The sequence below is a fragment of the Nicotiana tomentosiformis genome, chromosome 9 (genome assembly GCF_000390325.3).
Source record: "Nicotiana tomentosiformis chromosome 9, ASM39032v3, whole genome shotgun sequence".
NCBI lineage: Eukaryota > Viridiplantae > Streptophyta > Magnoliopsida > Solanales > Solanaceae > Nicotiana > Nicotiana tomentosiformis.
Genome location: NC_090820.1, coordinates 87,061,498 through 87,078,102, shown reverse-complemented (window position 1 = coordinate 87,078,102; position 16,605 = coordinate 87,061,498). Strand labels below are relative to the sequence as shown.

Below are 16,605 nucleotides of genomic sequence, written 5' to 3'. Positions count from 1 at the left end.
CTAGAATTGATATTAATGTGATTATTGAAATGTGTTGAAAGTCATGTAAACGAGGTGACGAGTGTGTACACGGGCTAAATGTGAAAGATTATATTTTTAAATTGTGTAGATCATTGTTGTGCAATTATTAAATTATTTACCTTGTTATATTCTTCATTATTGATCTGTGATATATATTTTAGATTTGTTTACCTTTTTTCTGCTAATTATTTTACCTGTTTAATTGAAACTTGGTTTCTTTTATACTGTGCATTATTTGAAGGTTAATTTTCTTTAAATTAAATATTATTAATATGAAGTATCTGACATTTTTAAATTTGATATTGAAGCAACGTATTAAAAATTTGAAATATTATTTTCCTGAATTATTTATTCTTGAATATTTTCGTAAGATTTTTTTTTTGGATTATTCTGGCATGAGCCGTGAGCTCTTTATTATTGAAAAATATTGTTGTTGATTTTTTTGGTGAAAATTTGAAATATTGGGCACTTGAGGTGCAAATTGTGATATTAATACGCATGCGGTGGTATAAGGTCTGGGTGTTGAAACGCATGTGGTGAGATAAGGGTGGCTTGATACGCGTGGCTAGTAGGGGTGACTACTAGAAGTCATGCGGTGTGATAAGGGTGGCTAAAACGCGGGATGCTATTTCAGAAAAAAAAAATGCTTTCTTTAAATAAATTGTGAAGGCTCCCGCGGTGGTATAAGGAAATGAGATATTGTGAAATTATTTATAATTTGGAACTACGAGGCGGTACCTCGGTAGTGCCCTTGTTGATATTGATTTATGGCCATAGTTGCTTTCGATTAATTGTTGTGATTTTCATAAAGTTGAAAGAAATTCTGTTTTGAGTCCACGAGATATTATTTGCAATTATTTGGTGTCATTAAATGTGACATACTATTTGATTCATTTCCAATGTCATTTTATATTACTATATTGATAAACATTTTACCATGCTATTATTATATTCCAGTAGGGCCTCACCTGACCTCGTCACTACTCTACCGAGGTTAGGCTTGGCACTTACTGGTAACGCTGTGGTGTACTCATACTACACTTCTGCACATCGTTTTGTGCAGATCCAGGTACATTTTTCCAGCCTAGACATCAGTGAGTTACCTGCGCACGGAGACTTTGAGGTATATCTGCCAGCGTCCGCAGACTCCGGAGTCCCCTTGTATCATTTTATGTTGCTTCCTTATATTTTATTTAGACCTTGACATATAGAGACATTGAGAATAGATTCTTAGAAGCTTGTGACTTATTTCTACCGGGTTTTGGGAGTTGTAATCATTTGAATTGTAGTTTATTTATTTTCAGATTTTTATGATTATTCCGCATTGATAGGCTTACCTAGTCTTAGAGACTAGGTGCCATCACGACCTCCTACGAAGGGAATTTGGGGTAGTGACAAGTTGGTATTAGAGCTCTAGGTTCATAGGTGTCATGAGTCACAAGCAGGTTTAGTAGAGTCTTGCGGATCGGTACGGAGACGTCTGTACTTATCTTCGAGAGGCTATGGAACTGTTAGGAAATATTCACTTCTTTGATTCCTTACTGTGCGTATTTGTTGACTTCAAAATTTTAAACAATTGTCTTTCTATTCTTTCACAGATGGTGAGGACACGCACGACTGGATCTGATGATCAAACACCCCATCCCCTGTTGGAGCCGCAAGAGGCCGGGGTTGGGGCAGAGGCCAAGGAAGACCACGTGGTGCAGCCAGAGCACCTGCACGAACTGCTGCACCAGAGCCACCAGTAGCTCCAGTTGCAGAGCAGGCACCTGAGATGCCTGTTACTACTCCTGCACTTCAGGAGACTCTTGCCCAGTTTTTGAGCATGTTTGGCACTTTAGCTCAGGCAGGATTAATTCCGCTTGCTCCTGCCACATCTCAGGCTGTGGGAGGAGCGCAGACTCCCGCTGCTCGTACTCTAGAGCCACGTGCCCAAGTTGACCATGCCCCAGAGGTTATACCAGTGCAACCAATTGTCCCAGTTCGGCCTGATATTAGGACAGCAGTTTCAGAGGGGGAGCAACTCAGGCTCGAGAGGTATAAGAAGTACCACCCTCCCACTTTTAGTGGTTTAGCTTCAGATGATGCTCAGGGTTTTCTGGAGGAATGTCACCGTATCCTTCGTACTATGGGTATTGTGGATTCCAGTGGGGTTTCTTTCACTGCAATCCAGTTTAGAGGAGCAGCCTACCGGTGGTGGCGGGTATATGAGTTGGATAGTCCCGCTGAGGCATCTTCACTCATTTGGACTCAATTTTCGGATATGTTCTTAAGAGAGTATGTTCCTCAGAGTCTTAGGGATGCATGGCGCGCAGAGTTTGACCAGTTGCGCCAGGGTTCTATGACTGTGTCAGAGTATGCGGTCCGATTCAGTGATTTGACTAGGCATGCACCAGCCTTAGTTGCTACTGTTTGAGAGTGGGTTCGCAGATTTATTGAGGGTCTTCACCCTAGTATCAGATACAGTATGGCCCGAGAGCTAGAGATGGACATCACATACCAATAGGTGGTGTCAATTGCTAGAATATTGGAAGGTATACGGACTCGAGAGAGGGAAGAGAGGGAAGCTAAGAGACCCCGAGGTTCTGGAACATATAATAATTCTTGTGCCCCAGTTGCAGCCCGTCATGGTAGAGGTTATGTGAGCCATCCTATTAATTCAGCACTTCCAGCTTCCAGTGGTATTTCGACTACTCCCAGACCACAGGTTCCATATTATGCACCACCAGTGTCTTCTGTACCTCCTGTACGGGGTGCTTTCAGCGGACAGTCTAGTCGATCAGGCCCAAGCCAGTCTCAACAACCACGTCCTCCGAGGACTTATTTTGAGTGTGGTGACACTCGTCATATTATGAGAGATTGCCCTAGATTTAGGAGGGGTGCACCTCCCCAAATTTCTCAGGCCCCTCCTATTCCACAGGGTCCTCAGGCTTCTCAGGCCATGATTACTGCACCAGTTGCCACTCCACCTGCACAGCCAGCTAGAGGTGGAGGTCGAAAAGTTAGAGGTTGCCCTAGAGGGGGAGGCCAGGCCAGATATTATGCCCTTCTTGCTAGGACAGATGCCGTTGCATCAGATTCTATTATCACAGGTATTATTCCAGTTTGTCATCGAGATGCATCAGTTTTATTTGATCCAGGATCCACTTATTCTTATGTGTCATCTTATTTTGCCCCGTATTTGGGCGTATCACGTGATTACTTGAGTTCTTCTATTTATGTATCTACACCCGTGTGTGAATCCATTATTGTGGACCATGTGTATCAGTCGTGTTTAATTGTTATCAGTGGTTTTGAGACCAGAGCTGATTTATTATTGCTCAGTATGGTGGATTTCGATATTATTTTGGGCATGGACTGGTTGTCGCCCTATCACGCTATTCTTGATTGTTACGCCAAGATGGTGACATTGGCTATGCCGGGTCTACCGCAGCTAGAGTGGAGAGGTACCTCGGATCATGTGCCTAGCAGGGTTGTTTCATTTCTTAAAGCTCAACGAATGGTTGAGAAGGGGTGTGATGCGTATCTGGCCTATGTGAGAGATGTTAGTATTGATACTTCTACTGTAGAGTCAGTTCCTGCAGTAAGGGATTTTCCTAATGTATTTCCAGCAGATCTTCCGGGTATGCCACCCGACAGGGATATTGATTTTGGTATTGATCTATTACCAGGTACTCAGCCCATTTCTATTCCACCATACCGTATGGCCCCAGCAGAGTTGAAAGAATTAATAGAACAGTTACAGGAATTGCTTGATAAGGGTTTCATTCGGCCTAGTGTATCGCCGTGGGGTGCTCCTATCTTATTTGTAAAGAAGAAGGATGGTTCTATGCAGATGTGTATTGATTATCGCCAATTGAACAAGGTTACAGGGAATAACAAGTATCCATTGCCACGTATTGATGACTTATTTGATCAGCTTCATGGTGCCAGGGTATTCTCAAAAATTGACTTGCGTTCAGGCTATCATCAGTTGAAGATTCGGGAGCCAGATATTTTGAAGACTGCTTTCAGGACTCTGTACGGTCATTACGAGTTCCTTGTGATGTCTTTTGGGCTGACGAATACCCAGCAGCATTTATGCACTTAATGAATAGTGTATTTCAACCCTATCTTGATTCCTTCATTATTGTATTTATTGACGACATTCTGGTATATTCACGGAGTCGGGAAGTTCATGAACAACACTTGAGGACTATGCTTTAGATTTTGAGAGAAAGGAAGTTATATGCAAAATTTTCAAAGTGCGAATTCTGGCTTGATTCAGTGGGATTTTTGGGTCATATAGTTTCGTGCGAGGGAATCAAGGTAGATCCAAAGAAGATTGATGCAGTGCAGAGTTGGTCCAGACCGTCCTCAGTTACGGAAATTCGGAGTTTCCTTGGTTTGGCTTGGTATTATCGCCGATTTGTAAAGGGTTTCTCTTCTATTTCTGCATCTATGACCAAATTGACCCAAAAGGGTGCTCCGTTCAGGTGGACCGAGGAATGTGAGGAGAGCTTCCAAAAGCTCAAGACAGCTTTGACTAGAGCCCCAGTATTGGTATTACCTACAGGTACATGATCTTATACAAAGCTCAAGACAGCTTTGACTACAGCCCAATATTGGTATTACCTACAGGTACATGATCTTATACAGTGTATTGTGATGCGTCGCGTATTGGTCTCGGCACAGTGTTGATGCAAGACGGTAGGGTGATTGCCTACGCTTCCAGATAATTAAAGGTGCATGAGAAGAATTATCCTGTACATGACATGGAGTAAGCAGCTATTGTTCATGCCTTAAAACTTTGGCGGCATTATTTGTACGGTGTCCATTGTGAGATCTACACCAATCACCGGAGTCTACAGCATCTGTTTAAACAAAAGGATCTTAACTTGCGGCAGCGGAGGTGGTTGGAGTTGCTTAAGGATTATGATATCACCATTCTCTATTATCCTGGGAAGGCCAATGTGGTGGCCGATGCCTTGAGTCGTAAGGCGGAGAGTTTGGGCAACTTAGCATATTTACCTGTAGCAGAGAGGCCTTTGGCCTTGGATGTTCAGACCTTGGCCAACCAGTTTGTTAGATTGGATGTTTCCGAACCGAGTCGAGTTTTGGCTTGTGTGGTTTCTCAGTCTTCTCTTTATGATCGTATCATGGAATGCCAGTATGATGACCCCCATCTGCTTGTCCTTAAGTATACAGTTCAGCACGGTGATGCCAAGGAAGTCACTATTGGAGATGACGATGTATTACAGATGCATGGCATGCTATGTGCGCCTAATGTGGATGGCTTGCGTGAATTGATTCTCCAGGAGGCTCACAGTTCGCGGTACTCCATTCATCCGGGTGCTGCAAAGATGTATCAGGACTTGAGACAACACTATTGGTGGAGGCGGATGAAGAAAGACATAGTTAGGTATGTATCTCGGTGTCTAAATTGTCAACAGGTGAAATATGAGCATCAGTGACCGGGTGGATTACTTTAGAAGTTAGAGATTCCAGAATGGAAATGGGAGCGGATCACTATGGATTTCGTTGTTGGACTCCCATGGACTCAGCGAAAGTTTGATGCAGTTTGAGTGATTGTGGATAGGCTAACCAAATCAGCTCATTTCATTCCTGTGATTACTACTTACTCTTCAGAGAAGCTGGCTTAGGTATATATTCGCGAGATTGTCAAACATCACGGTGTACCGGTATCTATCATCTCTGATCGAGGTGCACAATATACCTCACGATTTTGGAGGGCAGTACAGCGTGAGTTGGGTACTCGGGTAGAGTTGAGTACATTCATCCTCAGACAGACGGGCAGTCCGAATGCACTATTCAGATATTGGAGGATATGCTTCGGGCGTGTGTGATAGATTTTGGGGGTGCTTGGGATTAGTTCTTACCACTTGCGGAATTTGCTTACAACAACAGTTACCAGTCAAGCATTCAGATGGCTCCATATGAGGCCTTGTATGGTAGGCGGTGCTGGTCTCCAGTGGGTTGGTTCGAACCGGGTGCGGCTAGACTATTGGGCACAGACTTGGTTCAGGATGCCCTGGAAAAGGTTAAGATGATTCAGGACCGACTTCGTACAGCCCAATCTAGACAGAAGAGTTATGCGGATCGGAAGGTTCACGATGTTGCATTCATGGTTGGTGAGCGGGTATTGCTCCGGGTTTCGCCTATGAAGGGTATGATGAGGTTTGGGAAGAAGGGCAAGTTGCTAGGTATATTGGGCATTTTGAGATTCTTGAGAGAGTTGGAGAGGTGGCTTACAGACTTGCACTACCACCTAGTCTTTCTGCGGTTCATCTGGTATTCCATGTTTCTATGCTTCAGAAATATCACAGTGATCCGTCTCATGTGCTATACTTCATTTCGGTTCAGTTGGAGAAGGACCTATCTTATGTTGAGGAACCAGTGGCTATTTTAGATAGGCAGGTTCGAAAGTTGAGGTCAAAGAACATCGCTTCCGTGAAGGTTCAGTGGAGGGGTCATCTGGTCGAGGAGGCGACTTGGGAGGCCGAGCATGATATACGCAGTTGTTATCCACACTTATTCACCAGCTCAGGTACTTTTTCTAACTCCGTTCGAGGACGAACGTTTGTTTTAGAGGTGGAGAATGTGATGACCCAAAATGTCATCTTTAAATTTAATAATTAATTCTGTGTTCTAAGACATCAAAAAGCACTATTTATCATTCCTCGACTTGCGTGCACAGTCCGTATAATTTTTCGGAAAGTCTTTATGTGAAAAATGGATTAAAATATGAATTAGAGCTTTAAAACTCAACTGAGTTGACTTTGGTCAACATTTTGAGCGAACGGACTCGGATCAGTATTTTGACAGTTCCGGTAGGTCCGCATCGTGATTTGAAACTTGGGTGTATGCCCGAAATCCAATTCCGAAGTCCCTAGCCCGAGATATGAAATTTTGACGAAAACTTTAAAGTTTAAGTTCAAATAGTGACCGGATGTTGAATTATGTGTAAATGACCCCGGAATAGAATTTTGATGATTCCAACAGCTCCGTATGGTGATTTTGGACTTAGGAGCATGATCGGAATTTTATTTGGAAGTCCGTAGTGGAATTAGGCTTGAAATGCCTAAAGTTGAATTTTTGGGAAGTTTGACTGATGGGTTGACTTTTTGATATCGGGGTCGAAATCCGATTTTGAAAATTTTCATAGCTCCGTTATGTCATTTATGACTTGCTTGCAAAATTTGAGGTCAATCGGACTTGATTTCATAGGTTCCGGTGTTGTTTGTAGAAATTGAAAGTTTCAAAGTTCATTAGGCTTGAATCTATTTGTGATTCGTGATTTTAGCGTTGTTTGATGTGATTTAAGGTTTCAAATAAGTTCGTATGATTTTAGGACTTGTTGGTGTATTGGGTTGAGGTCCCGAGGGCCTCGGGTGAGTTTCGGATGGTTAACAGATCAAAAATGGGACTTAAACAGCTGCTGCAAATTCTCTTCTGTTGTGCAATCGAGCCCCCAGAAATCGAGCCGAGGATCGAAGGCAAGCTCGAGATCCATGATCGAAGGCCGTTGATCGAAGGCCCAGGATCGAGGGTTATGACCAAGGCCAGTGATCGAAGGCCATAAGGATCGAAGCCATGATCGATAGCCAGGATCGACGGCTGTGATCGAGCCCCAGGGTCGAGGGCCATGATTAGACTCCCCATTATCGGACTCCCAATGATTGGACTCCCATGATCGAGGTCCAGGATCGAACTCTCATGATCGAGGTCCAGGATCAGGCTCCACGATCGAGGTCAGCCTGGACAGATCCATAAGTTATAAAAAAATATGGGGGTTTCGTAGTGCCCTTGTTGATATTGATTTATGGCCATAGTTGCTTTCGATTAATTGTTGTGATTTTCATAAAGTTGAAGGAAATTCTGTTTTGATTCCACAAGATATTATTTGCAATTATTTGATGTCATTAAATGTGACATACTATTTGGTTCATTTCCAATGTCATTTTATTTTACTATATTGATAAATATTTTACCATGCCATTATTATATTTCAGTAGGACCTTACCTGACCTCGTCACTACTCTACCGAGGTTAGGCTTGACACTTACTGGGTACCGCTGTGGTGTACTCATACTATACTTCTGCACATCTTTTTGTGCAGATCCAGGTACATTTTACCAGCCTAGACGTCAGTGAGTTACCTGCGCACGGAGACTTTGAGGTATATCTGCCAGCGTCCGCAGACTCTGGAGTCCCCTTCTATCATTTTATGTTGCTTCCTTATATTTTATTTAGACCTTGACATATAGAGACATTGAGAATAGATTCTTAGAAGCTTGTGACTTATTTCTACCTGGTTTTGGGAGTTGTAATCATTTGAATTGTAGTTTATTTATTTTCAGATATTTATGATTATTCCGCATTGATAGGCTTGCCATCACGACCTCCTACGGAGGGAATTTGGGGTCGTGACATCTATTGGAGTTCCAATAAGGTTTATGTCATCGACATTGTCACGATCCAATTCCATCATAGGCCGTGATGATGCCCAACACCAATTTTAGGCAAGCCAACACTGATCAAACTAAGGGTTTCCTGTTTAAATAAGTTACTAAGTGGATAACATTTCCTCATTTGTTAAAAAAAGATTTTGAAATTTGCAAGTGTGACAAAATTAAATGAAAGCAAGCGAATACAAATCTAATCTTGTAAACAAATCCAAAATCATAAGTTTACTAGTGTGTGTGCCAAGACTTGGTGTCACATGTATGTGGGCAATCTAGTAGAATATACAAAAGAATACTAGCCTACTGTCTAAAAGGAAATAGACAGAAAATAAAATATAAGGGAGACTCCAACTGCTGCAGAACGGCTCGGAAGGCAGCTCACCGTGAAGTCTCGAGATGGGGATCAAATCTGCGCACCAGACTGGCAACCAGATGTACCTGCCTCAGATCCTGCACAATCAAGTGCAGAAGTGTAGCGTGAGTACATAAACAACTTATATCCAGTAAGTATCCAGTCTAACCTCGAAGAAGTAGTGATGAGGGGTCGACTTTGACACTTACTATGGGCCAACAATGATATATCAAATATATACTAAGCATGGATTTCATGAACAATACTGAAAGCTCAATCACATGAAATAGTAAATTCTTCTTTCCCAAGTATTAAATCCCAAGCTTAGTTTCATTATTTAACAGCTTGTAATTCAAGGCATTTTAAGCAATGTAAATCATGAATATTTCCAAAGGTTTTCATGTGCATATTATGCCGAGGTCATACGACCCGATCCAACATAATATTTAAACTGTGCACTGCCGAGGGTCGAACGGCACGAACCATAGATGCATCTATTAGTAGCTACATTTCAAGTATAGCATGGTATGAGTCCTAGACTACCCGGACAATAGCATAATTAGTAGCTACATACAGACTCTCGTCACCTTGTACGTACGTAGCCCCCACACGTAGGAGCACATATTAGTTATAATTTACCTATGGGGTTAATTCCCTCTTACAAGGTTAGAAAAGAGACTTACCTCGTCTCAAGCCTACTTCCCAATTCAAGAATGCGCTCAGACCTCCAAATTTGATGCCAAACAACTCGAAACTAGTCAAACATTACATAAATCAATCAATCTATGCTCAAAAGTTCATATCTCCACTATTAGAGTGATTATCCAACCCAAATTGCAAGATTCCTAAAATTCATCCCCGGGCCCACATACCCGGTTTCCGAAAATATTTGAAGAAAGTTGTTACCCATAACCTTAGGAACATAAATATATGGTTTTCACTAAGTTTCATAATCATTTTCGTGGTAAAATCTCATTTTTATTAAACCAAAGGTTTTTCATCTAAACCCATGATTTCTACCAATTTTCATGTTGAAATCTACCCATAATCTATGTATTAAACTCACATTAAGGTAGGAATTACTTACCTTCAATAGCTATGTTGAAGTCTCCCTTTTTGAAGCTATAAAATCACCCAAATGTGTGAAGAATTGGAGAAAACGCCTAAGTCCCGTATTAAATAAAGTTCACTACCTCCAGTGATTTCCGCACCTGCGGTCATAGGGCCGCACTTGCTCCCTCGCTTCTGCGGACAAAAGCCCGCTTCTGCGAAACTCCCTTGGGCCGGTAGGCGTTGCTTCTGCGGACAGGTTTCCACTTCTGCGGTCCGACTTCTGCGGAGGATGGGCCGCACCTGCAGAACCTGGGCTGACCTTCCTTGGCCGCTTCTTCGAGGCTTGGATCGCACCTGCGAGCTCGCACCTGCAGCTGGCCAAGTGCAGGTGCGATTATGACAGACCTGATGCTTCAGTTGTTGCTCTAAATTCTCACATTGGTCTGAGCCTCATCCAATTGACACTCGGGGCCGTCCCACCCAAACATACCAATAAGTTTGGAATCATAAAATGGACTCGCTCGATCTCTCGTAATGCCCGAAACATCATCAAAACTAAGAATCGCACCCCAAAACCAATTGAGTCAAACTTAAGAACTTCAAGTTCTTCAATTTACTTCCAATGCACCAAAACATACTTAGACTACTCGGAATGACACCAAATTTTGCGTGCAAGTCTTAAATGGCATTACGAAACTATTCCAGGTCTCGAAATTCTGTTTGGACCTCGATATCACCAAAAACCGCTCCCAACCAAATTTAAAGAACTTCTAAAACCTTCAAGAACCAACTTTCACTATTAGGTGCCAAAACGCTCCCGGGTCATCCAAAACTCGATCCGAACATACGCTCAAGTCTGAAATCATCATACAAACCTATTGGAATCGTAAATCCCGATTCCAAGATTGTTTACTCAAAATGTTGACCGAAGTCAAACTTAGCTTTTTTAGCTAACCTTAAGGAACCAGGTGTTCCGATTTCAACCCGAACCCTTCCAAATCCCGAACCAACCATCCTCGCAAGTCATAAATTAATAAAATTACATATGGGAAGTCTTATTTAGAGGAACAGGGTTCTAGAAAGTAAAATGACCGGTCGGGTCATTACATTCTCCACCTCTTAAACAAATGTTCGTCCTCGAATGGGTTTAGATTCATACCTGGAGTGCTGAATAAGTGTGGATATCTTCTTCGCATGTTCTCCTCGGACTCCAAGGTCGCCTCCTTGACTGGTTGGCCCTCCACTGAACCTTTACCGCGGAAATCCTCTTGGATCTCAACTGGCAATCCTGCCTATCAACAATGGAAACCGGCTCCTCTTCCTAACCTAGACTCTCATCTAACTGAATCGTGCTGAACTCTAACACATGTGACAAGTCTAGATGATACCTCCGGAGCATCGACATGTGGAAAACCGGGTGAACTCCCGATAGACTGGGAGGCAAAGCAAGCTCATAAGCAACCTCCCCAACTCGTCTCAACACCTCAAATGGGCCTATAAACCTTGGGCTCAACTTGCCCTTCTTTCTGAATCTCATAATCCCCTTCATCGGTGAAAATTTCAAGAGAACCTTCTCGCCCATCAAAAATAATAAATCACGCGCCTTGTGATCCGCGTAACTCTTCTATCAGGACTGAGCTATGCGAAGCCGCTCCTGAACTAACTTTACCTTTTCCAAGGCATCCTTCACCAAATTAATCCTATACAACCTAGCCTCACCGGTGTCAAACCACCCAATGGGAGAACGACATCGCCGACCATATAAGGCCTCGAATGGAGCCATCTCGATGCTAGACTGATAGCTGTTGTTGTAAGAAAACTCGGCCAAAGGCAAGAATCGATCCCACTTCCCTCGAAAGTCAATCACACATGCTCGGTGCTTGTCCTCCACTATCTAAACTGTCCTCTCCGACTAAGCGTTGGTCTGCAGATGAAATGCTGTGTTGAGCTCTACGCGGGTCCCCAACTCACCCTGTATCGCTCTCCAGAAATGTGATGTAAACTGAGGACCTTTATCGGAAATGATGGAAACGGGCATACCATGAAGTCGAACTATATCCTGGATATAAATCTAGGCCAATCTCTCTAAGGTGTATGTAGTCATCACAGGAATAAAGTGTGCCGACTTGGTCAATCTGTCTACAATGACCCAAACTGCATTAAACCTCCGCAAAGTCCGCGGTAACCCAACCAGGAAGTCCATAGTGATGCGCGCCACTTCCATTCGGGTATAGTCATCTACTGTAGTAGGCCTCCTGGCCTCTGGTGCTCATACTTAACCTACTGGCAATTTAAGCATCTAGCTACATACTCAACTATGTCTTTCTTCATCCGCCGCCACTAAAAATGCTGCTTCAGGTCGCGATAAATCTTCGTAGCACCTGGGTAAATGGAATATCAAGAACTGTGTGCCTCCTCTAGAATCCTCTCCCTCATGTCATCGACATTAGGAACACATAGACAACCCTGGAGTTGCAGAACACCATCCTCGCCAATAGAAACCTCCTTGGCACCACCCTGTAGTACCGTCTCTTTGAGAACCGCCAAATGCGGATCATCAAACTGTCGAGCCTTGATCTGCTCTAATACTGAAGACTGGGCAACAACAAATGCAAGAACTCGGCTGGGTTCTGAAATATCTAACCTCACAAGTCTGTTAGCCAAGGACTGAATGTCCAAGGCTAGTGGTCTCTCCTCTGCTGAAATGAATTCCAAGCTACCCATACTCTCTGCTTTTCTGCTCAAGGCATCCACGACCACATTCGCCTTTCTCGGATGATAAAGAATAGTGATGTCATAGTCCTTCAGTAACTCAAGCCATCCTGCACTGCCTCAAATTGAAATCCCTTTGCTTTAACAAGTACTGCAAACTACGGTGATCAGTGTAAACCTTACAAGGCACCCCATATAGATAATGGCTCCAGATCTTAAGAGCATGAACAATCGCGGCCAACTCCAAATTGTGCACAAGATAATTTTTCTCATGGGGCTTCAAGTGACATGAAGCATATGCAATAACTCGCCCCTCATGTATCAATACACAACCCAAGCTAACGCGTAAAGCATCGTAATACACAGTATACATCCCCGAACAGGAAGGCAACACTAGAACCGGTGCTGTAGTCAAGCCCGTCTTGAGCTTCTGAAAGCTCGCCTCACAATCATCGGACCAACGGAATGGATCACCCTTCTGGGTCAATCTAGTCAAAGGTGCTGTAATGGATGAAAAGTCCTCTACAAACCGGCGATAATAACCTGCTAATCCCAGGAAACTCCTGATCTTAGCCGCCGAAGTGGGACAATGCCAAATCTGAACTGCCTCAATCTTCTTGGGGTCCACTTTAATACCCTCGCCTGATACAACATGCCCCAAGAATGCCACAGAATCTAAACCAAAACTCACACTTGGAGAACTTAGCATACAACTTCTGTTCCCTCAAAGTCTGGAGCACTACTCTCAAATGTTGCTCGTGCTCCCCCAGGCTACGTGAGTAGATCAAGATGTCATCAATGAAGACAATGACGAACGAATCAATATTAGGCCTGAACACCCTGTTCATCAAATCCATAAACGCCGCGGGGGCATTGGTCAAGCTGAAGGACATCACTAGAAACTCATAATGGCCATATCTAGTACGGAAAGCAGTCTTCGGAACATCTGAGTCCCGAATCTTCAACTGATGATACCCTGACCTTAAGTCAATCTTAGAGAACACCCTAGCACCCTACAACTGGTCAAACAAATCATCAATACGCGGCAACGGGTACTTGTTCTTAATAGTGAGTTTTTTCAACTGGCGGTAATCAATGCACATCCGCATAGTCCTATCTTTCTTCTTCACAAATAATACTGGTGCACCCCAAGGTGATACACTCGACATGACAAACCCCTTTGTTAACAACTCCTCAAGTAGTTCCTTCAACTCCTTCAATTTTTTCGGAGCCATACAATACGGTGGGATTAGATATAGGCTGAGTTCCTAGAGCCAAGTCAATACAAAAATCAATATCACGATCTGGTGGCATGACTGGAAGGTCAGAAGAAAACACATCGGCGAACTCCCGGACTACTGGCACTGAATCAATCGTCGGAGACTCTGCGGTGGTATCTCGAACATAGGCTAGATAAGCCAAACACCCCTTCTCGACCATATGTCGAGCCTTCAGAAAATAGATAACCTGATTAGATGTACTTACAGACGAACCCTTCCACTCCAATCTCGGCAACTCTGGCATTGCTAAAGTAATAGTCTTGGCATGGCAATCAAGTATGGCATGATATAGGGATATCCAGTCCATGCCCAGGATGACCTCAAAATCGGTCATATCAAGCAACAGAAGATCTGCCCTAGTCTCATATCTACAAAATGTAACCATACAGGACCAATAGATCCGATCCATGACAACAGAATCGCCTACAAGAGTGGACACATAAACAGGAGTACCCAAGGACTCACGAGGAATATCCAGAAAATGAGCAAATATGGATGACACATACGAATAGGTAGATCCTGGATCAAATAATACTGAAGCATCCCTACCGCAGACAGAGATAATACCTGTGATCATGACATCTGAGGCTACTGCATCTGGTTTGGCCGGAAAAGCATAAAATCTGACTGGAGCGCCCCCTGGCTGGCCTCCGCCTGCCTGACCTCCACCTCTGGGATGACCTCTACCCACCTACCCTCCACCTATGGGCGGCCGAACGGCTAGTGCGGCTACTGGAGATGTAATCATGGGCTGTTGGCCCTGCTGCACTGCCTGGGGCAAAATCTCCGCACATGACTAAGATCGCCGCACTCAAAACAACCTCTCGGCATGATGATCTGCTGCCTTGAAGTCTGACCCTGATAGCCTGAATACCCACTGGAAGAACCCTGAATAGCTGATGGGCGATATAAACTCTCTGGCATGGAACTGAAGTAAGCACTAGAAGAACCTTGATAAGCAGAGTACCCACTGGAAGGACCCTGAACAGCTGGCGGCCGGGAAGAACTCTCCGGCATAGCACTGAAATAGGACCGCGCTGGAGCACCCCGTGGAGGCGGCGGTGCCGGATATGGGGGCCTACTGGACTGACCCCTCATAAAATGACCTCTGCCCCTAGCTGGGGCACCTCTGAACTCCCCGGAGTAACGGACCCTCTTTTCCTGCTACATTTGCTCCGTACCCCTCTAGCGATAGCCCTCAATCCTCCGAGCAATCTCCACTACTAGCTGGTAGGAAGTCCACATCTCTACCTCTCGGGCCATACTAGCCTGAATACCTGAATGCAACCCCGTAATAAACCTCTGCACTTTCTCCGCCTCAGTAGGGAGTATCATGAGTGCATGGCAAGACAGCTCACAGAACCTCTCCTCATAATCGGTCACAGATATCTGACCCTGCTAGAGCTGCTCAAACTGGAATCGCAACTCTTCCCTCTGAGAGGGTGGAATATGCCTGTCCAAGAATAGGCATGTGAACTGGCCCCAAGCCATGGGAGGAGAATCTACTGGTCTACCAAGAAGATAAGACTGCCACCACCTACATGCTCGACCCTCTAACTAAAAGGTAGTGAAATCCATCCCGTGAGACTCCAATATCCTCATGTTGTGCAGTCTGTCCCTACACCTATCAATAAAGTCCTGAGGATTCTCATGCCGCTCAACCCCGAAGATAATAGGGTGTAACCTAGTACATCTGTATAAAAGCTTCTCCGGCTCATCGGCCGCAGCTAGTCTAGGCTCAGGTACAGCTGCTGCGACTGGATGAGATCATTCCATGGGGAAAGTTCTCGGGTTATGATATACAGCGGCTACATGCCTAGGAGTCTGAGCGGTAGGGGTCTGTGATCCCCCTCCCGACTGAGAGGTGGAGGGGTCCGCTGGAAATAAATCAGCCTGAGTCGTAGTGTCCATGAATCGTAGCATACGACCCATGACCTCCTGAAAGCCCAGTGCTGACATGAAATCTACCGGGGCTGGCTCTGTTGTGGGCACCTCGCCCTGCTCCTCAATGATGGGATCCTCCACTGGATCCACTGGTGGTGCAACTGGGGCAGCTCTGGGATATTCTCATCCCCTACCTCGAGTTGGTGCCCTCCCCTGGCCTCTGCCTCGGCCTCTAGCAATGGTGGGAGCAGTTCCTCCCGGGTCTGGAACATCCGCCATACGCATTCTCATCATCTGTGAGAAAATGAGAGAAAGGAACTTAGTATACCATCAACTGCACGATAGGAGATGAATAAAGAGTAGTTTCCTAAAACCCTATAGCCTCTCGAAGATAAGCACGGACGTCTCTGCATCGATCCATAAGACTCTATTAGGTCTGCCCATAATTTATAAGATCTATGTGAACCTAGCGCTCTGATACCATGTTGTCACGACCCAGTTCCATCATAGGCCGTGATGGCACTCAACGCCATTGTTAGGCAAGCCAACACTGATGAAAAGCATCTGGTGTCACAAATATATGGGCAATCTAGTAGAATATACAAAAGAACACTAGCCTACTATCTGAAAGGAAATAGACAGAAAATAAAACATAAGGGAGACTCCAGCTGCTGCAGAACGGCTCGGAAGGCAGCTCACCGTGAATTCTCGAGAAGGGAATCAAATCAGCACAGCAGACTGGTAACCAGATGCACCTGCCTTAGATCCTGCATAATCAAGTGCAGAAGTGTAGCGTGAGTACATAATCAACATGTACCTAGTAAGTATCCAGTCTAAC

At 44.3% G+C, this 16,605-nt stretch overlaps 1 protein-coding gene across 1 annotated transcript; it reads right to left on the bottom strand.

Annotated features, from left to right (window-relative positions):
• Nucleotides 1-13,797: 13,797 nt before the first annotated feature.
• LOC138899145 (uncharacterized) lies at nt 13,798-14,900 on the bottom strand. Its single transcript, XM_070185267.1, has 2 exons — nt 14,705-14,900; nt 13,798-14,306 (listed from the first exon to the last, which is right to left on the bottom strand). Exons 1-2 carry the CDS (start codon nt 14,898-14,900, stop codon nt 13,798-13,800), a joined length of 705 nt encoding a protein of 234 aa, XP_070041368.1.
• Nucleotides 14,901-16,605: the final 1,705 nt, after the last annotated feature.

Bases quoted from the DNA above. Each gene is read 5' to 3' on its own strand.
- LOC138899145 (XM_070185267.1), bottom strand. From the start codon at position 14,900: ATGCCGGAGAGTTCTTCCCGGCCGCCAGCTGTTCAGGGTCCTTCCAGT. The intron at 14,307-14,704 runs GTTGTTTTGAGT...CCACTCTTGTAG, and splicing joins GCAGATCATCATGCCGAGAG to GCGATTCTGTTGTCATGGAT.